At 39.7% G+C, this 21,226-nt stretch overlaps 1 protein-coding gene across 4 annotated transcripts in view; it reads right to left on the bottom strand.

Moving 5' to 3' along the window:
* The window catches only part of STK38 (serine/threonine kinase 38), a 43,248-nt gene that overhangs the window by 4,149 nt on the left and 17,873 nt on the right, over positions 1–21,226 (bottom strand). For all 4 annotated transcript variants that reach the window (XM_037146230.2, XM_037146229.2, XM_053671182.1 and 1 more), the window contains 7 exons: positions 20,569–20,691; positions 18,802–18,885; positions 14,082–14,205; positions 11,796–11,950; positions 7,871–7,973; positions 7,008–7,069; positions 966–1,083 (listed from right to left, as the gene is read on the bottom strand). In XM_037146230.2, coding sequence (XP_037002125.1) covers positions 966–1,083; positions 7,008–7,069; positions 7,871–7,973; positions 11,796–11,950; positions 14,082–14,205; positions 18,802–18,885; positions 20,569–20,691 — 769 coding nt within the window. The remainder of the gene's footprint in view (positions 1–965; positions 1,084–7,007; positions 7,070–7,870; positions 7,974–11,795; positions 11,951–14,081; positions 14,206–18,801; positions 18,886–20,568; positions 20,692–21,226) is intronic.

Genomic DNA, 21,226 nt, shown 5'->3' with positions numbered 1-21,226 from the left:
TGTGCCCTGACTGGGAATCGAACCAGTGACCCTTTGGTCCACAGGCCAGCACTCAATGCACTGAACCACACCAGCCAAGGCTAAAATCTTAAAAAAAAAGAAAAAAGTGGGTTTTGGAAGTGATCACCACCCCTCTTCTGAGAACTACAGGCAAGAGGATAAATACACTATATTACTCTACCTGCCCTCCACACAGATTACAGCCACCCCACAGGCATCCATGCAGTGCTCCCAAAGACCGCACAGCCAGACAGATGCCACACCGGCCATCACCCCAAATACACGGACTCTCCTAGTGCTCTCAGGCACAGGGCTACCCCACTGAAGTGTCCCCTAAATAAAACATTACCGATCTGAGTAAGAGGGAGCGAGGTCAGAGAGTTCCATGCTTTGAAGGCCTTGAGAGAGGAAGGGGACAGCAAAGAAGAAGAGTGGATGAGGCAATGCCCAGGTAAAGCCCTCTGCATACGATGGGTGTTTAATAAATGCCAGTGACTGAAAGAGCTGCTACACAGAGAGGATGAAAACACAGGAAAAAACCATGATAAATGATCGGCAAAGCAACCACAGGACATCAGTGCACCACAGAACACAGGATACATTTTTTTGGCCAAGAGTTTTCTACCTGGGAAGCTTAACTTTGAAAGATGGGGGAGGAGGAGCCTGGCCAGGTAGCTCAGTTGGCTACCGCATCATCCCAATGCACCAGAGCTGCAAGTTTGATGCCTGCTCACAGCACATTCAAGAAGCAACCAATGAATGCATAAATGGGTGGAACGAGAAATCAATGTTTCTCTCTCTTTCTCCCTTCCTCTCTAAAATCAATAATTTTTTTAAAGTTAAAAACAAGAAAGATGGAGGAGGAGAGGGAACATAATCCCAAATTGAAAGAGAGTTTATTATTTAACAATGTAGGAATTTTTCCTGGCTACACAGAAAAAGCCATGTAAAAGCATGCTACTTACCGATGAGCATCTCATACATGATCACTCCAAGCGACCACCAATCACAGAGCTTGTTGTACCCGGTCTGCATGAACACCTCAGGAGCAATGTAGTCAGGAGTACCTACTGTGGAGAAGGCCTGAAACACGTGCCACACATCAGGGAGGAGGCAGGCAGGAGGGTGCCCAGAGTTCTCTTCTACAGACCAAAGGCCACCAGCACCATCTGGAGCTACCCACGAACTAAACATACAGGAAGGCCTAGCTGCTTAACGGCAAACCTGATTTGCCAGAGCACTTCCAAAATGAAAAATAAAGCTTGTTAACCCAACTTTGCAGATCTGATGCCCAAATTGCTTTGCCGAAGGCCTCAGAACTAATTAAGTGGCAGAGTGCAGTTAGGAAATCACCTGGCTCCAAATCATCCCTTTCTGCCACATACATTCTTTGATTTGAGAGAATTATTAAGGGAAGTTTTATTATCAAAAGCTAAAGTTATATCCTATATGTCAAAGGATTATAAGTGTCTATTTACCAAACTTAACTCTTTATGTAAACAGTTCTTACAGGAATGTTTTCTAAAGTAAAGTGATCTCTTCTCATATACCAGGACTGTAATGCTGGGGAGGTGCGGCCCAAGCTGCCCAGTGTGCCCAGCACGGAAGGCTCTAATCTTGGTGCTTTCGCTATTATACAACTTCTAGACTTAAAAATTACAGCTGTGTTCTCTTTTTAAACTATTTATTATAAAATACGGCAAACATACAGAAACGAAGCACAGACAAGATAATACACAAGTAACCATTACCCATATTAAAAAGAGGTTAAATAAGGTGCCATATTTGTCTCAGACTGTCTTTTAAAAGAAATAAAACTAAAATGATTAAAGCCTGATAGTCTCCCTCCCTCCCTCCCCACCGAGGCTAGAACCTCCCTGAGGTTGCTATGCCATGCTTGTATGAGTATGGACATAAGTGACGTAGCACCAACTCCTTGTATATTTCAACTTGGGCTTCATACTGTACTGTATTGTTCTACAAGGCTACAACTTGCTTTTTTTCCCTCCGATTATAAATGAGAGTAATTCATGTAGCTCCAGCATGCCCATTTTATTCCTGTGTACACTATTCCATTACACAAATGTCAATGTTTTCTTTTTTTTTTTTTTACAAATGTCAATGTTTTCTTAATCCATTCTCCTGGACTCTTATATTGCTTCCAATGTTTCGCTAGAACAACACCCAAATAAACATTCTTTTAACACTTCCTGGACAATTATGCAAAAATTTCACTAGATGTAAGAGAAACAGTATCACTGGGTCTTCTACTTAATTAGACATCTTCCAATTGTCCTTGAAAGTGGTTATGCCTGTTTACACACCTACAGTGGGGATGAGTATTCTGTATCTCGCCAACACTTGGCTTTCTCGCACTTCTTAATTTTTACCAATCAGATGAATATGAAATGAGATCTCAGTATTAATTTGCATTTCCCTTATTCCCAGTAAGGCTGAGTGCATAGTCATGTATTAATTAGCCATTCAGGTCTTTTTTCTGTGAATTCCTGTTCGGATTCTTTGCTCATTAGTTGTTGTTTTTGTTCTCTCTTTTTAGTTGCATTAACCTTTTTCTTACTGATTCACAGAAATTTTTTATAAATCCAGGGTATAAATCCTGATTCAGGACATTAATCCTTTATAGTTTCACATATGTCAAATGCCTTCTCCCAATCTGAGGCTTATCATTTTATGATGTTTTTAAATGATGTAAATTAGTCACATACCCAAAATTTGTACTTATTAAATTACAGAGCATAATGAAAATGAACGCCCATGATTCAACTGTGGAACCGAAATATTACCAGTATCATTGAAACTAAACATGCACTCCTCTGCATCCCACTGTAGTGCCTCTAACCCTTGTAAATTCCATTTTATGTTTATCATTCCTCGGCTTTTAAAAAGAAATTTAATTCTGCCACGTGTTTCTTTAAATGTGATCCTTTTTAGTTTTGTTTTTGATTTGTAAAAATAGCACCATTTACATGCAGCCTTCTGCTATTTGATTTCTCCTCATGTTTTTTTCTAAATCGACCCACGATGTTAGATATGTAGCTGTAGTGCAATTATTTTCACTATGGTAAAATATTTTATTCCAGAATGTAACCCTTTTCCTGTTGACGGACAGGAACCACTAAATAATTTCCAGTTTTTGCTATTACGAAAATGCAATAAACATTCTTTGACATGGCTTCTGGTTCACAGGTGCAAGAGCTTCTCCAAGGCACACGACTGGGGCAGAACTGTGGAGGTGTAGGGTCTGTCTAGGAACTACAAGATAATTCGAAAGTAGCAGAATCTTGTGATTTATCTTCTTGTTTGCATCTTTCAACATACAGAAAGTTTTTTCTTTAAAGCAGTAAAATAAAACACGTTTTTCTTTATGATTTGTACTTTTTGTATCCCATTTGAAAAATGCTGCTTTACTCTGAGGTCATAAAGAAACTGCAGGTATTTGCTTCTAATATTTTCAAAGTTTTACTTTCCATCTACAATTTATTTTATGTATATTGGAAGGCAGAAACCCATTTTTCTACATACTTAATTGTACATCGTTTTCTTTTAAATGCACATATTAAATAACAAATGCCAGGGTGAGGGTTCGATAAAGCTTTAAGCCTGAAACAGGGATTGGGCCCCAAGAAGCAGAAATATTTTCCTTCTAATTAAAGGTTCAGAAACTACAGAAACTCTTCAAAGAGAGACTAGATTTATTCCAGCCAAGCGGAATATTAAGTAAATCTTGTTTGTTCAGAGATTTCTATTAAGAAATCAGAGATATATTGCTACAGGAAAAGAATTACCTCAAGATATGAATGTGCTAAAAAACACCCTTGTTGTGGTCACACACTGCCAACAGCAGGTGCCCCTGTGACGTGAGGCAATGCGGTTGCTCTCCTTTCCATGAATTGGCGGTAGGATTTTCCAGTCTAGGGACTGTCCCCTTCCCAAGCTCTTGTCTGTTTTCCTTACCAAGGTGTCCTCCATCTCTAAGCTCTGAATACCTCGAATCTTTTTCATTCTGTTGTCCGGATATTTACAGTGTCAGGTCATGCTGCACTCTAAGACAGCTTCGTTGGTTGTTAACAGTCAATTCAAACTCGTGACATGTTGCAACTTATGATTTCACTTAGGATTTCAGAGGAAAGAAAACAATTTCATTTCCTACTCAATCACTTCTGTAAATTCTACACTAAAAAATAAATAAATTGACAAAGACCAGATGCCTAGGTCATACTTCATCTTTTACCTCTGTAGTTTAGTAACTTAAAGTTGACACATAACTATTTCCTAACCAGTTACTGAGTCCTAAGGTTACCCAGCACCACTAAGCAATTTAAAGCATTACAATATGATTTAAGCACCCAAGGAGTAAACCTTGAGCCTCTATTCGGTGACTCTCAATAGACTGAGAAGTAACGGAGTGGGTAAGCAGTATGATAGACGTATTAACCTAGAGCAATAAGTTTACATTAAGCATTAACATCAACTTTCTGCTTGGTACTAGCTGAATGGGTCACTTAATGAAAGGTCAGAGCACGTGATTAATTGACCTTTTGAAGGCTAAGAGGTGCCTTTTATTTTTCTTCAATTTATCAAAATATGTAGTATGAGGATGACCTTAATTTTTTTCCATTTCTATCATAGATAAAATAAAAAGGCAAGAACATTACTCACAGCGTAAGAACTTTGGTTTACTCAGATTTTAAACTATTAAAGGATACTGAACTTCAAATACAGACACCGTGATACCTCCTTCCTTACAGACCTATAAATGGTTCCCAATAAGTCTGACGTGACTCTTTGGTCCTGACAGCCCCTCACCCTCAACAAGCTACATAATCAAGTTTTCAACCACGCACAGAATTTAGACATTTAAAGAGTATTACAGTTCCTAGGGAAAGACACTATGATGTGACTAACTACACCAAACTTAAGTATCCCCAAGTTAATGTCACAGAAACAATACCAAAGATTAATTTCAGTTACTGCATCTCCAGGCGTTTGGTTTAAGCTAATGCCTCTCCCAGGGCCCAGGTTTAACATAAAAATCATAATATTCAAAGCACAGTCTGGGACCATAGCCTCAAATAAACTTAAAAAAACCAAACAAGTCTTTCCTTTGAGTCTTTCTTAAACAATTCTACAGGCTTCCATTTTCACATGACTGACAGCTACTTACTAGTGAACCTACTGAGTATTGGGCTGGCCAAAAAGACTGTTGGTTTTTCCATAAAATAAAATACATATTCTTCATTTTCACCAATAACTTTATTGACTTGGATATTTTGAGTATGTCAATCATCTCCTGCGTGGTATATAACACTGACTGTTACCAATCAATGTCTCCACTTGACTGCTATCAACTCCAACTGGTCTACCTGACCAGGGAGTATCGTCCGGTGACAAATCTCCAGCACAAAACTTTGCAACCACTTTTGCCTCCTTTGATCAGTCACAGCACCTTTTCCATACACTGCACAAATCTTTTTTTGCATTTCAGTTGCATCTTTACCTTTCTTTTTTAATTTTTATTTATTTTTAGAGAGAGGGGATGGGAAAGAGAAAGAGTGGGAGAGAAACATCAGTGTGTGGTTGCCTCTCATGTGTCCCCTACTGGGGACCTGGCCTGCAACCCAGGCATATATACCCTAGACTGAGAATCAAACTGGCGACCCTTTGCTTGAGCACAGGCCCGTGCTCAATCCACTGAGCTACACCAGCCAGGGCGCATTTTTACCTTTCTTAAAATAATACAGCATAATATGCCAAAAGGTTGCTTATTTTTTTCCATCTTCAATATTAAAACAACTACACAAAAATTCATCAATTTGATAAGTTTTTTTAAATGTGCACTGATATGACAGCCATCAAACACAATCTAATAAAATTGTCTAGAATCAAGTAAAAGACAACAACTAAATGCTGTTAGAGCCATCTTACAGAGAAAAAAATGAACTTTTTGGCCAACCCAGTAAGTTACGAAAGATACTGCAGAGAACTCTAATTCAGTCTTTTGCTAAGAAGACTGGCTGAGAAACAACGTTTGGCAGACCTGCCGAGTTCCTACCACATACGTGTACACTGACAAGCAGAAGTGCTGCATGTCCAGGTAAGAGATGTGCATGACCATCACTCCGAGTTAGTGGTGGTTTTCCACGGCTGCGATTCTTGCTTTCTAGTGACCAGCTTTCAGTTTAGCTTTACCGTCACCCATTTCATTTGCTACCGGTTTCTAGCAATGCCGAAGTATGCAGTGATACACATTTCTTTGAATTTTCCAATGACTAGACATCAGTACATGTACACTGCACTTCAAATATGAACCAACGAATCAGAATACAAGTTTGCTAGATAGCAACATTTCACTGTGAATTTGTATTATTTAAATTAACTTCCAACATACTATCAAGGTAAATCCAACAATGTTATTTTTTAAGCTTGTGGGGCATAATTTTATGTGTATTCACTTAAATATTTATAAAGTAAATGATGCGCATTTCCCTTACATTTCTCTCCAATTTTAACACCTGGTCCCTTTTCCATCACAAAGTAGAAGAGGATGGGGCAGGGAAATTGAGGAGTCTTGACTTGCTGAAGTGAATCAAAATTTTAACAGTTTGAGAACCACTCACTGCCTTAAAGCTCTGGGTAGGTATCAGTACCTACCCAAAGTTTTATGGTTTTATTTTGAAAGCTCTGCAGCTTTAATATAAACCCTTTACCGCCATGAAAATAGGGAGAGGGGGGAACAGGAAGAAAAGGGGTCATCACCAGTGTAAAAGCTCAGAGTGAGGTCATCTACTGAAAATGTCACAACCAAAACAACCTATTACCTGCCTTCAAATGATTACTTTGGTGCTACATAACAGTGCTCTATTAAAGTAATCTTAAAAGGGAGAGATGTGCTGCAAACGTTTATCAAATGTAAATTCATGTGTATATTTTTTTAAACATATTCATACTTAGTTTGTAGCATTTAAGAAGCTACAGCTATTACTTACTAGCTGACGTCTATTTCTCTTCCAGGTTTCTGCCTTCCTTTTGGAATTCATATTCTGGAAAGCTAAAAGCAGAGAAAACAAGTTCTAATCAAAGTTGAGACCGGAATGTTTACTACTATTTTAGGCTCTGGTTCAAACCACATGAGACCCTAAAGTCTGCCAGCACATCAGGAACCCTGGGTGACACATTTCCCACCATGTCCATAAGCCCAAATCGGAGGCTCTGAAGTGTTTGTTCAAAGAAGCACACAAGGAGGTTAAGTGGCGTTTCCACATGGACGGTGTGGCCCCAGAGGACACGGGCAGGCTTTGATCAGAATTACAGAAAATCAGTTTCATCAGAAGCAAAGGTCCCAAAGTGGACCTAAAACATCTACAACTTCTCAAAATTATCACATTTCCAGACGTAATAACTGTCCATCACAGACTCCTGAATTTATAATACATTATTTGATATAAACTCCTCCAAGATGAACTGTAATTTTACCACATAACTTCAGTGGTTTGATGGTGCTCAAGTGAAAAGTAGCATTCATAAAGATAAATTTCTTCCTGCCGTGACGGAAAGCAGCGCACAGGATAACGCAGATCTGGAACCGTGCCCAGGACTTTTCCTCTACTGCCCCGCGTGTCTCCCCAAGACCCAACCTCTCAGCGGAGCTCCAAAGCCAGCCCCTGCCAACATCTCACGTAACACATTCGCAGCACGCGCCTTGCCGCAGTATACAACTACAACTCAGTTAACGCTCTAAAGCCTCAAAGGAAGACTCTATTAATGTGTCCTGCACATTTAGTTACCAGGGGAACAGCTTTACTAGGCCAAAGTAAGGAACAAAAAGGCTAACATCACTGTTAACACTTACTGAAATCACTGGGAAGGCTGTGGTTCAAATTCCTGTAAAATTCTGTCCTATGTGCTTTTTTCAGGCCTGTGCAAAGGCCAAAGTCAGAAAGTTTCACGTGGCCCTACGGGGAAGAAGAAACAAGGTAATGCAAAACATTCCTGCCTGTGGAACACAGTGTTACCTTCTCCAGCTCCTTGCAGCATCCATTGCAGCTCAACAGCCAAAGTACACTGCCTTTTTTTCTCTTATTACAGGGAAAATATATACAATAGCAAATACATTTTTTAAAGATTACCCCAAATTCTATTATACTAATAAAGTATTTTCATTTTTGCATATTATCTTTGTTTTTGTCCAAACATAAACTTTTAAACGTAGTTGAACACAGCATCTAAAGACACTTTTACTTCTTAAACTAACTCAAATATTCTTGTTTATATCGTCTTTTAAATTACCTTTTTTAATGTTTATAGATAATATCCAAATGGCTTAGTACATCACTGCTTAGCTCACACACCCTTATACTGCACGCTCATTCCTCCACACCCCTTCACTCTCACTGTGCTGCGGACCACACGCACTGTAACCCAGAGGGCCTCTGTTCCCCACCCCAACCACACCTGGTCCAGAGGACGGTCTTAATACATGGTTGTTAAATAACGAACAAATCTTTGTTCATATAAGTTCACCTTCTCTTGAATTCTTTCAGTAGGATAAATGCCAAGGAGTAAACTATTCCAAAGACAGAAGTTATAGACTTTACTACACAGTTCTTAATAAATGTGGCCAGAGTGCATTTCAACCTTACATCTCTAGTTTTACCACTCCCTTCCAGGAAAACTCATACCACACTTTAAAAGTGTTGTCTCACTTATATTTCTTATGCCACACTCCACAGACTGAGAGTCAAGACAAGGCTGGCTGGTGAAATGACAAAAACCAAACCAGAAATCAACATGCTCTTTCTCTCCAGGCCAGGATTAGCTAACCTCTGCAACCCTCTGATCTCATCTGGAAAATGGGGATAATGACATCTTCCTGGTAGGAATGATGAGAATTAATGCAGACAGGGCTCCTAACTAGCCCTAAGAAAGAGGTAGGTGTTCTTAGGGTGGTTAAATTTTAAGTAAAGGAGATAAAACCAAAAACAGGGGAGGGAATCCTGATGCTCAGGGATCTACGCTACTCCAGGACACAGAGTTATTCAATGCAAGTGTTGTGGCCAATGTCTGAACCCTAAAGACTTGAACACATGTGGCCATTCCATGACACCACCTTCCTTCAGGCCCAACATACAGCCTTCCCAGGGTACAAGGCTACAGAAGCCTGCTCAGATGGGCCAGGCCTTACTTTGTTTTGTTTTTCAAGAAATCCCATTAAATTCAACGGTGTGTGTGTGTGTGTGTGTGTGTGTGTCCCCACGCATGCAACAAGGTGAACTGTCAAACAAAGACAGCTTTGAGCCTGTTCACCTGTCTTTTTTTTCAGATTTGCAAATAACTTGTTCTACAAGTCAAGGAACAGAGGTTAATTTGTAGTTCTCATAATTACATGTTCTACCTGGATACCTCTAAGAAAGGAATGTGCCTTAGAGAGCAGTGCCTAGAGCAAATGCTATTCAAACCTAGATTTTCAAGGAATTCTGCAGCTATTCTGAGTCTATGTCACTCGAAATTTCTGTATTTTCCCTTCTACGATATATATGGCTGAATACACAAATGAGGTCACCTGTGAGAACATTTATTCTACAAGTCTGGGCTAGCACATTATAGAAAGTAAATATGCACCTAGTGAGGTCCCCATTCCTCCTCAGCAAGACTAATCCCAAGTTCTTAGCCTTTAATGTTTGCTGAACCTGGTCACTGACTATAGGGGACAAGTAAGCCAGTACTGAGGCACCTTGGGGCCAGGGCCAGGGCACTCGAACCCAAGACCAACAAAGTAGAGCCAGTGCCTCATTACAAATATATCAGAACTTAGTAACACAGAAAAATACTTTCATATACATTAACATTTTAAATACCAAGCTATTTATTTTAATGATGTTAACTATATATAAATTATTGACAGAAGCAGAAAAAGTACTGAAGCTATTATACCAAAATAGTGCTTATCTATGAATGATCACATTATTAGTATATTTCTTCTTTGTAACTCTATCGTTCAAATGCTCTACTATGCACATGCATTATTCTTATGGCAAAGAAAAAACTATTAACCAGAAGACATCATCTGACAATTCTCCTGCCCTCCTAACACAGAAAGATAAAGGGTTTTAGAGAAAAAAATTCAGGTTTTTCAAGAGTAGCAAGATAACTGTCAAAAGACAGCAAGAAAGAAAAATACTCCAGAATTACATTTATTGGGTTGGCCAAAAAGTTTGTATAGTTTTTTCCACAAAAATAAAAGACACGATTGTCATTTTCACCAACAACTTTACTGATTTGGATATTTTAGTATGCTGGCTACCACCTGCATCATATAACACTGATTGTTCTCAACAATGTTTCAACTTGATCACTATCTGATCTACCTGAGTGAGAAATCTCCAGCACAAAACTTCACAAACCACTCTTTTTTATTAGATAAGGGTTTATTTTTATTTTATTTTTATTTTAGGATTTTATTTCTTCATAATTTTTTTATTGTTCAAGTACAGTTTTCTGCCTTTCCCCCAAACTCTCCCCCACAAACCACTTTTGACACATTTGATCAGTCACAGCACCTTTTCTAAAGACTGGACAAATCTTTTTTTTTGCATTTCAGTTGCATTTTTACCTTTCTTAAAATAATAAAGCATAGTATGCCAAAAGGCTGCTTATTTTTTCCCATCTTCAATATTAAAACAACTACACAAATTTACCAATTTCAATAAGTTTTGGTTTTAGATTTATTTATTTATTTTTAGGGGGAAAAAGAGGGGGAGAAACATCAATTTGTGGTTGCCTCTTGCATGCCCCCTGCCCAGGACCTGGCCTACAACCCAGGCATGTACCCTGACTGGGAATCAAACCAGCAACCGTTTGGTTTACAGGCCAGTGCTCAGTCCACTGAACCACACCATCCAAGGTGGGTAAGTTTTTTTTAATGCAAGCTGATATGACTGCTGTCACAGTACAATCTAACGAAAGTATTTCAAATGAACTTAAAGCCAGCTAAGCGCCACTAGAGCTTTCTTACAGAAAAAAAGAAACAAACTTTTTGACCAACACTTTTCTACTTAAAAGAAAATTTCAGTCTAGACAACAATTCTGTGTAACAGAACACAGCATCCTACAATTTTAGAGCTGGAAGTAACTTTGGAACTTCTCTGAATCAATGTATTCACTTTACAGATAAGTGAGCTCCAGAAAGTAAAGACTTCTAAAAACTATCGGGCAGCACAGAGGATAATCTTCAAATCTGCTGTAAGTTTAAGAACCAAGCAACTAAGCTCATTTGCATATCTCCTGGGAAATACAAAAAGGCCATTACAGAGGCTGACAGGCCTCTTCTTTAAACAGATGGCCTAAGATCTGGGACCTACACAAGGGAGTTGTGTTTGCTGCTTGTTGGCATTGCTTCCTGGTTCCTGGCTGGCTTCCTCACCTGACAAGGCTGCCCAGCAGAAGTGATGCCTCAGGAGAACTGCATGCTAAGAGAAGATGATTATCTTTGGCTTTATTACAAAATAACCTTCTAAATAAATTTCACCCTCAATCATTTTCAAAAGGTCTGTTATTTCTAAGAGGAACATGTAATCTAATTAGAGAACCATAAGCCGTTCAAAGAAAGGAAGTAACAGCAAACTTACCTGAAAAAAGAGAGAGAGAGAAGTAGTGCAGAGGCAGTTCAGAGCTCCACAGCTTCCCCACTGGTACTGCCACAGGCAGTGCAGGAAGAGGCTGCTCACCGGGGAGACAGACACACTCGGACACCCTGCTACCCCACCATCCCACGGTACCTTGCTGTCCAGGAGAAGGTTGTCTGGTTTGATGTCTCTGTGGATGAATCCAAGTTGGTGAATGGAGTCAATGGCTAATACTGTTTCTGCTATATAAAACTGAGTCTCCTCCTCTGTCAAGGTGTCTTTTTTCATCAGCAGAGTCATCATGTCCCCTGGAAACAAGAAGATAAAAACCACCACACACACAAAACACATGAGTAAGTGCCTGTTTTCAGATATGCCTTCCTTATCTGCCAACATAAGGCCTCTGCTGTGTTCCAGAGACTGACCCCCGACGCCACTATGGGCAAAAATGCTAAGTGGCTTGCAACACTTAAAGATAAAATTCATAGCCATGGAGAGCAAAGCACTGTGGCCTAGCCTAGCTGATGCTTACCACTGAGCTATGATTTCCATTTTATATTGAGAGAAAAAGAAAATTTCTCTCACACTAAAAAAAAAAGTTTGCTTATGATAATTTTTTGACCTGGGGATAAAGCTACTTTCCTTTTTAACTTTGCACAAATGTCTGCAAACTTCCTAGAGCCAAATGTCATTTTCACATAAGTTGTACTGCCATTATTACAGAGAGAGACTGGAATGTCAAACAATAATAAGCATTCGGGGAGGCTGAAAACAGACTCGCCAATCTCTATTCACAAAGCACTACAACATAAACACAAAAGTGAGATTTAGGAAGCAAAGTGCTAGTCAACAAAAACTGAAACTAAACTGAAAAACTAAACTGAAAGTGGGATAGCTGCTTCCCCAAAGTGCACAGATACTAACCACCTCCCCAATCAGTGGGGTTTCTTCCTTCGGTGTTTTATTACAGGTATTTAAACTGATATGCTTTATGCAATTTTTACAACACATTATCAATAGTTTAATAATTAAAAGGTAACTTCCTTGTTTTCTGCAAAGTCAAATTTTAATTATATGAGCAACATAAAATGGCAAAACAAAGATTCTGATCCTAACGCAACAATTAAGACAAAAGCGAATTAAGTCTAATATGTAGTTTAAAGCTAAGAAAAGCAGGAAAGCCATTTATGTTAGAAAATAGGGAAAAGAGAAAGAAAACTGATTTTAATAGAGCATCATGCTGCATTTATTTCATTTCATTCATAACTTGGGAATTTTTATATTCTTAGAGAAAAGTGGATATTTTACCCCTATGCAAAAAAACCCATTCAAGCCTTTTATTAAATACTCTCTCTTTTTTGACCCAAGACATGAAAAATATGAATCCCTACTCACTCCTGGCAGTCACACATGCAATCTGGAGGCACACTACTGACATAAGGACAGCGTGCCCGGGCCAGCTCTAAGGTAGCCATGTGGCAGCCAATGGCCTCCCCGCCTACCCAGGTGATCAGAGAGCTCGGGCCAGGCGGTGTAAGGCTCCATAGGCCAGCTCCACTGGGTGCCCAGGGCGGGGTCCAGGAGACATGAGCAGCTATGGAAGTTGGTGCAGGTAAGGTTGAGGAGACACATGCCAAGGGGCTGGTAGACAGAGCTGGTTCTTATTCCTGTTTAAGAATCAGCATCTAAATAGTAGAAAATTTCCCCTCATTCTATATCTCTTTTTAACCTTCATCAATTGTTAATAAAAATTACTGATGACCCTAGATCTAAACTAAATGTTGTCACAACATCAAAATATTATGCCACAATTATATTTGCTTTGCTATAGAACCAAAGGAGAAAAAGTTTTCTTTTCTTCCCAGCAGAGTTGGCTCACAGCTCACCTGCTCACTAGGAAACAGGCTGTGTTTCCCAGAAGAGATGGTAGACACTGTTCTGGGTTTGTCTGGAGCTGTCTTAGGAGGTGTACATGCTAAGTTACATGAAACATAAAAATCTCAGAAATGAGGAACTGATTCTGGATACTAGTATAGGTAATGAGAAATTCCTTCCTCATTAATATAAGTTACAGAAAAAGAAACAAAAGAGTTGAAGCAAAGAATGTTACAGTTTCCATTTTGTCACTTGGGAAACTGATTATACATGATGCCCACTGACAGGAGAGCAGGCAGGCTCTAGTTTAATCTTATACATTTAGAAAGAAAAAAGAAGGAAATGTCCATCTGAAATCATGAGAACGAATTAGAAGGTTATTTTCATGGCACTAAGAATTGTAGAAAGGCACCCAGTACCAGACAGGTTACTGACTTTCTTACAGACCTAAAAAAGACATAGAAAGTAACTTTGTGAGCACGGATTAGAAAGGAGGGTTAATTGAGGTGAGAAAGAAGCCACAGAACAAAAAGGAAAAATGACCTTTCATCGTCAAGTAATTACCTCCAGGCAGGAACTCCATGATTAGGTAGAGGTTTAGCTTATCCTGAAAACTATAGAACATTTTCACAACCCACAAACTGTCTGCCTCCACTAGAATGTCACGCTCCGCACGAATGTGGCCAACCTGGAGGTATATGCATTTGATTAATGACAAGACTTGCTCTGCTTTATTAGATTGAATATTTGTTTAAACAATTTAAATACTATTTTGAATATTATATTGTGATGATGCAAAAGATCCAATATATGCTTAGGCCAACCTACTAACTCAAAACTGACATTTGACTTGGCAGTATTCAGTAATGAAAACTTAAGTGATGAAAGGCTTAAAAAATGGCAAAATGAATGGCTGTCATGCAAACAGCAACTTTAACAGCACTAAAAATCGAACCTCTGATTAGTTAAAATCACCACTGTTTTTCATACCTTTGTGTTTCAATACAATACTCCCTCCTCATCAGAGAGGGATATTTTCCAAGACCCCCAGTGGAAGCCGGAAACCAAGGATAGCAGGGAACCCTATCTATACAGTGTTTTCCCCTATATACACGCACCTATGATAAAGTTTAATTTATAAGTTAGGCATAGTAAGAGGTTAACAACAATAACTAATAATAAAATACAATTATAACAATATACTGTGAAAAAAGTTATGTGAATGGTTTTAAGTTGAACACAAGCACTGTGATACCACATCAGTCAACCTGATGACCAAGGTGGCCACTAAGTGGCTAACAGCCGGGTAGTGTATACACAGTGTAGATACAGCAGACAAAGGGATTCGTACCCCAGGCAGACAGAGTGGGATGGTGTGCGATTTCACCATGCTACTCAGAAAACAGCGCTCAGTTTAAAAGTTATGAACTATTTCTAGAATTTTCCATTTAATGTTTTTAGACCACAGTTTAACACAGGTAGCTGAAACCATGGAAAGTGAAACTGCAGATAAGGGGGGACAAGTGTAATCTTTTATGATATAATTAATCTCAAGATGAGACTCTCTAAAAAGTCCTGGCTCAGCCCTGGATGGTGTAGCTCAGTAAATTGAGTACAGGCCTGAGAACCAAAGAAAGAGTCAAGGTTATATTCCCAGTCAGGGTACATGCCTGGGTTGCGAGCCAGGTCCCCAACAAAGGGTGCATAAGAAGCAACCACACACTGATGTTTCCATCTCTTTCTCCTTCCCTTCCCCTCTAAAAATAAAAAAATTAAATCTTAAAAAAAAAAAAAGTCCTGGCTCAGGTGTGCAAACGCATGTGCAATGCCGGTGCCCTCGCTGACAATTCTAGAATACTATGACACCACAGCACTTAGGTAACTGCTGTGCACAGAGTATGTACTCAAACAATTCTTACTAAATTGAAATATATGAGCACCTAAGAAAAGTTTTAGGTTCAAATTTATGGTATTTCCAGTTTTCTACTCTTACTGAAATATCTAGCTAAAGAGGCCAAGTTGCCAAAGGTTTGGGAGAACAGGTGGAATTCATTTAAAAACATTTTATTGTAAAATTTACCTTATCTACTTGTAATATGTAATGGTAATCAAAACAGTGCTGCATATTATCAAATCCAGCCCCCTCTCCTCTTATGTAAGAATCACAAAATGCAAAGTTGGACTGAATAAAATCTAAGCTTATAAATCCCAGTCTAATGCTTGAAGAGAGGTTTTGGTCTTAACAGATGCCACAGGGCTTGAGTTTACCATGTGTTCAGAGGTAAAGATGTACCAAAGTTTGCAAACCAGCACTCCTTTTGGCATCTCGGCCCATGGGTGTTGTTTTGTTAGATACGATGTTCTATATGCTTTTTAAAATTGGAATGTCTTTAGCAAAGCCAGGCAGACTTCCATTCGGACACAAATCCTACCCCTCTCCTGTCTTATACCTAAACTGCCTTATTCTTTCATGCTAATTCCCAGGGGCCTGAAGGCATTTGAGTTTACTTACTGACTTTCCAATTGCTACTAAAATTGTTCCATAAATTTTTAAATAGCAGGAACATTTTTACACCTCTACTAACAGCATGAAGGTGGGAAAAATGGAACATAGGGAACAAGTGCTATGAATCATGGTGAAGTCCAATAAAGCTACTGCCTTTACTCAGGTTTAATACAGCAGCAACCTTCTGGAAAACACTAATGCCACTTGCTGAACGGCAGCCATGGCTTTGACCAAGTCATTACCAGACAGAAATATGGTACAAGGCAGCCTTCACCTGCCTCTGCTTCCCCTGGCTCCTGTTAAGGCCTGTCCCTACTGCAAGGAGCAAGAGAAAAGGTAAGGCGCTACTATCACCACTTGTCACTCATCTTGGAGGACAGATTGGTGACTACAACATTCCCTGTTTGTCAGGGGGAAACCTATAGTCACTTAAGTTCACCTTGTCCTTCTCTCCTGGGGCTGAATCAGCAGCTAGGGCCCTCAAGATCAAGGAGTGGAGCCCTGGATGGTGTGCCTCAGTGGACTAAGCGCTAGTCTGCAAACCAAAAGGTTGCTAGTTCCATTCCCGGTAAGGGCACATGCTTGGGTTGCCAGCCAGCTTCCAGGCCAGGTTCCCAGGTGGAGAAATTTGAGAGGTCACCAATTGAGATGTTTCTCTCCCTCTCTTTTTCCCTCTATTCCCCTCCCTCTTACAAAACAAAACAAAACAAAACAAAACAAAACAAAACAAAACAAAACAAAACAAAACAAAACAAAAAGATCTAGGAAAAGAGTAGGGTAAGGGTACCCTTACCCTTACCAGAGGTTCCAATTCTTATCCCGTTCCATAAATATTTAATGGGGTGGGGAATCACGGGCTAGTTGCTACCCTGGGCACTAGGGAAACAGATATAAGTCAGTCTTTTGTCCCACCCCAATACCACGACCAGCATCACAATTAGAGGTTTTCCTTTTTCACTGAAAGAGAAACACGAAGAAACTAGCTAAATGCTGGTCTCTTATCCTTTAAAATTTTCCAGGTGGCAAAAATTTCCACCCTGTGGGACAAAATAACAACCTGAACTTTCTCTGGGTAGCTTTAATTCTTGCTCGGTTTAATAAAAGCAAACGAAAAACTTTTCCTCTGAAAAGGCACCTATACCTAGCTGACAAAGAATTAGGCTCTGAATCCGAACTTTGTCAGCCGCACCCGAAAGTAATGGACCTGCGGTGGTCTGCTTCCACTCCCACCTGGTGCGACTGCTGCTCGCTCTCCAAGATGGTGACCCACAGGGACTGTGGCCAGGAACCCTCAATGGACCACACTGAGATCAAACCCAGGGAGCTGAGTCCAATGGCAAGGTGGACTCAAATCCTAATCCTAACAAATATCTCCTTTACTTTCACTTAGAAAAGCTTTAGGAATTAATCTTGAAGGAGGCACAACATTTGAGAACACGTTTTTGCACAATGTCTGGATCACCTGCCACCATGCTGGGGAACAGGCACAGGTTATCGAGGGTTAGTACGTGAGGGCCATGACATGCGCTTCTTTACCGTCTCATTCTGAGTACAGTTAGCTGATAAAGAAAGATTTTGAACCTTGGGTAAACCTATAGGAAATACGGCTTGTAAAAATAAAACTTACTTGTGAAATACAAAATATACTAACTAATAAACACAGTTTTACAGTTTCCTTTTCAAGATCAGCTAAAACTCTTTTGGTGCTTACACCCATACCACATACTAATTTTTAGATAACACATAAATAGAGCTGTTGTGCATTTTTAATAAGTTGGTGTTAGCATAAACTATAATGTCTGAAGATTTACTGCCATGGTATTTGATGCTCTCAATCGAAATTCCTGGGAGTCTAAAGATTCTGGGTAACGTGAAAATTAAAGAGAAAATATAGATTCCAAGCGTGGAGCTGGAATTTACACGAAATCTCAGTGATTATACCTCCTCTCAAGAGGCAGAAAGGAGTAAGTGTGGGGCCAGCCTCCCCACTCCTGGGCTCTGCACCCAGAGCTCTCCTTGTCTCTCTTTGCCCTCCTGTAGCATCTGATCTTTTACAGGATATTTACGGGCATCACCCACTACAGCTTGTTCTTAAGTAACCAGTTAAATTAAACTAGATTTACAGAAACTCTGCATTCTCGTTTTTAATATATTGCTTAATATTTAAAATTTATTTTGCACAAACTACTTAGGTATCTTTTTAGGTTTTAAAAAGTGCTCTTAATCATTAGTGAAGAATGGTCACTGCTCTGCCGTCTGCATATTTTTTCAAATTCATTCAAGAAGAAGGCTGTTCTCTCTTAGGCAATGATGAGCTTACGCAGAAGACCAAGCTTTGATTCCAGTGAACAAAATAAAGTACAGTGAGACACATTTTAGATTGCCAATTCCAAATTCTAATTCCTAAGCCTCAGTTGCAAAGTGTATCTGCAGTTCCTCTCTCAGCATTCAGTCAGGAACGTGCCACCACATCAGCTGTTACCTAAGAGAAGGCTCATCCGGACGCCCTGTGAGCACCTGGGACTCCCAACAGCAGGCGCTCCTCTGATAGGTTCTCCACGTTAAGAAGACTGCACAAAACGTGTAGGCATTATTTATACTTTTCAAATATATGTAACTGCTTCTTCGTTGGATAAGTAACATTATATATATATTCAAACTTGACAGAGCTAAAGAAAACTGTAATAACAATATACATTTCAATTAAGCAAAAAGAACAGTTTTAGGAGACAACAAGTTCATAGGGTGACTCAAATCCCTACTACAATTGGGTTTTACCTGCTCTTTTTCAAGCATATCTGCTTTACGGAGTATTTTCATTGCATACACATGCCCTGTATCTTTCTTCTGAACAAGCCGCACCTAAAAGTTATTTAAAAAATGCCAAGTTAAAAGTTTACAATGCCAAACTAAGGCTTTCATGTGTTATAGGAATATTTAAACTAAAAAGGTTTTACAATTTATATAAGCAACTAGCAATACCAAAGCAGAAGAAAGTGCTTTATGATGTATGAAAATGGATACATCCCACCCAGCGAAGCCAGTGCTGCAGACACCCTCAGATATCTCCACACGTGAACAGCTCTGGCTCCCTAGTTGAGCAAAACAATCTAATTTCAAGCCCTTGTTTTTTAACTTAAGGGCTCATTAAAACCATGGCATATGTCATGTAGTCAGCTCAGAAAACCTAAGTAAATGATTACAATGCTTAAAACAATAGCAAAAGCTCATGTGTAGGAAAAAACATCTGGAAGGAAAAAAATCTAAAATGTATAATTAGGGAAATAGAGGTTTATGCAGTTTTCCTGTCAATTTTCCAGTGTTTTTAAGAGAGAATAGATAAACAGATGAAAAGAAAATTAATGGTCTACTATACAACGCCCCCCAAAAAACTTCTTGGCAACTCCCTGCACATTCTTCGCTTCCTCGCCCAAGCCGTGTATGTTTTCTTTTTCCTGAACCTTTGTTTTCCTGACTGAATCACATGTCCCTTCCCCACTGAACAGAAAGCAATTTAGAGGGGGTACTGTATGTTTCCCTCTCTTAACAGGCCAACAGGGATTCTCAATGCCAAGGGATCAAGTTAATCTTCTACCTGTGCTTTTGTATGCACTTATATTTTCCCCTGAGGTGTGGGTTTTCAATAACATGATGCTCCTTTTACACAAAAATAATGAAACTATTGCATCAGTAAGTCAACCACTTTGGATGCTTTCCATTAGGGAATGACCTTGCATGGGTTCATTCCAATCCTCCCTACCAGACCAGATCACTCCTGTGACCAAGCAGGATGTGTCTGCAAGACTAGCTGGGACAAAGCTACAAATTCTTTCAACTCTCTCCCACTACTTTATAGAACTCATTTCTACAAACCCTGTCTCCTAGGGCCATCTTTTTAGAGCTGTACCAATCGGACATGAAGAAATAAAGGGTGGAGTGGTACTGGGAAACAAGAGCTTTAAGATGAGGAAACCTGAGCCCTGGGCAGGTAGCTCTCAGGTAATTAAAGCATCATCCCAACATGCCATGGTTGAAGGTTCGCTCCTCGGTCAGATCACATGAGAATCAATCAGTGAATGCATAAATAAGTGGAGCAACAAATAGTGTTTCTCTCTCCCTAAAATCAGTAGAACTTTTTAAAAAGATCAGGAAGCCTGGGCCAACTTCTGGTACCACATGCTCAATGGCTCTGTGACACTGCAACACTACAGGCTCCAAGTCACGTATAATACGAGTTCCTGTCATGATTACAGCAGAAAAACAGTCAATAATAACTACTGATTTCCTTCTACCTTTCAACTCTCCCTCTAGATCAGTACTTAAAGCATCAACATCATCTCTGGAAAAAGAGAGCACAACCATCAGCGATCCAGGACAGTGGAGAGGGAAGAAGAGGCCAGACGGCAGTTAGGGTGTGGGGCTGGCGTGCTCGACCCACCCCCCACATGCAGGTCTATCAACAATCATACATAGAAGCTGTGAAGTCCTGTGGTGTCTCTGTACTGGGTAAGCAGCTGTAACTGCGGGGGTTTGTTTTGTTTTTACCTCACCAAACGCTCCTCTGCCTATTACTTTTAAGGACTCAAAATCTTCCAATCCAAGTCTTGTTCTCTTCAAACGAAGAAACTCTGTTTCCTTCCGAGCATGAGCTGATCTCCTGAGTCGTTTCTAATGTTTAAATAAATAAAAGGACAGAGGAATGGGAGGGTGAGGAGTTGAAATTCTGCAACAAAGTCCTATTTGTGATTTGACCCATCTGGAAAACAGGCCCCCAGACGAAGCTTACTTTTTCACACACAGAAGCATCACAGAAGGACTCTTACAAGTCACTTCTCCCCTCGCGGCGTTCAGATACAATAACCAAACCATAGTCAACAGACAGGTGCTTCCTCAGTGACCCTCTGGTCTAACCTTGCTAATGAAGGAGGGATAAACGATCATCAACATTTTCCTTTAACCTTTGTTACAAAAATAAAAGTGTGTGCTTTTAAGTTTCTCTCTGGGGTTTTTACTCATCGCAGTTCCTTTTACTTTTACGCTCTAGTTTTCTATGATCCCTACAAATCTGGGATATTTTTCACCACTTTCCTGGGTTCTGTGATTCATTGCTATTTTTTAAAGCATTTCCTCTGCCTTTTCAGTTCCTTGCAGTTTCTTAACTGTATTTTCTCGAACCACATCTGTGGGCATTGGAGAAAAGAGC

This window comes from Artibeus jamaicensis, unplaced genomic scaffold (assembly GCF_021234435.1).
Source record: "Artibeus jamaicensis isolate MK-2021 breed Jamaican fruit bat unplaced genomic scaffold, CSHL_Jam_final contig_1803, whole genome shotgun sequence".
Classification (NCBI taxonomy): domain Eukaryota; kingdom Metazoa; phylum Chordata; class Mammalia; order Chiroptera; family Phyllostomidae; genus Artibeus; species Artibeus jamaicensis.
The sequence above is the reverse complement of the archived record's forward strand: the minus strand, read 5'-3'. Positions and strand labels throughout refer to the sequence as shown.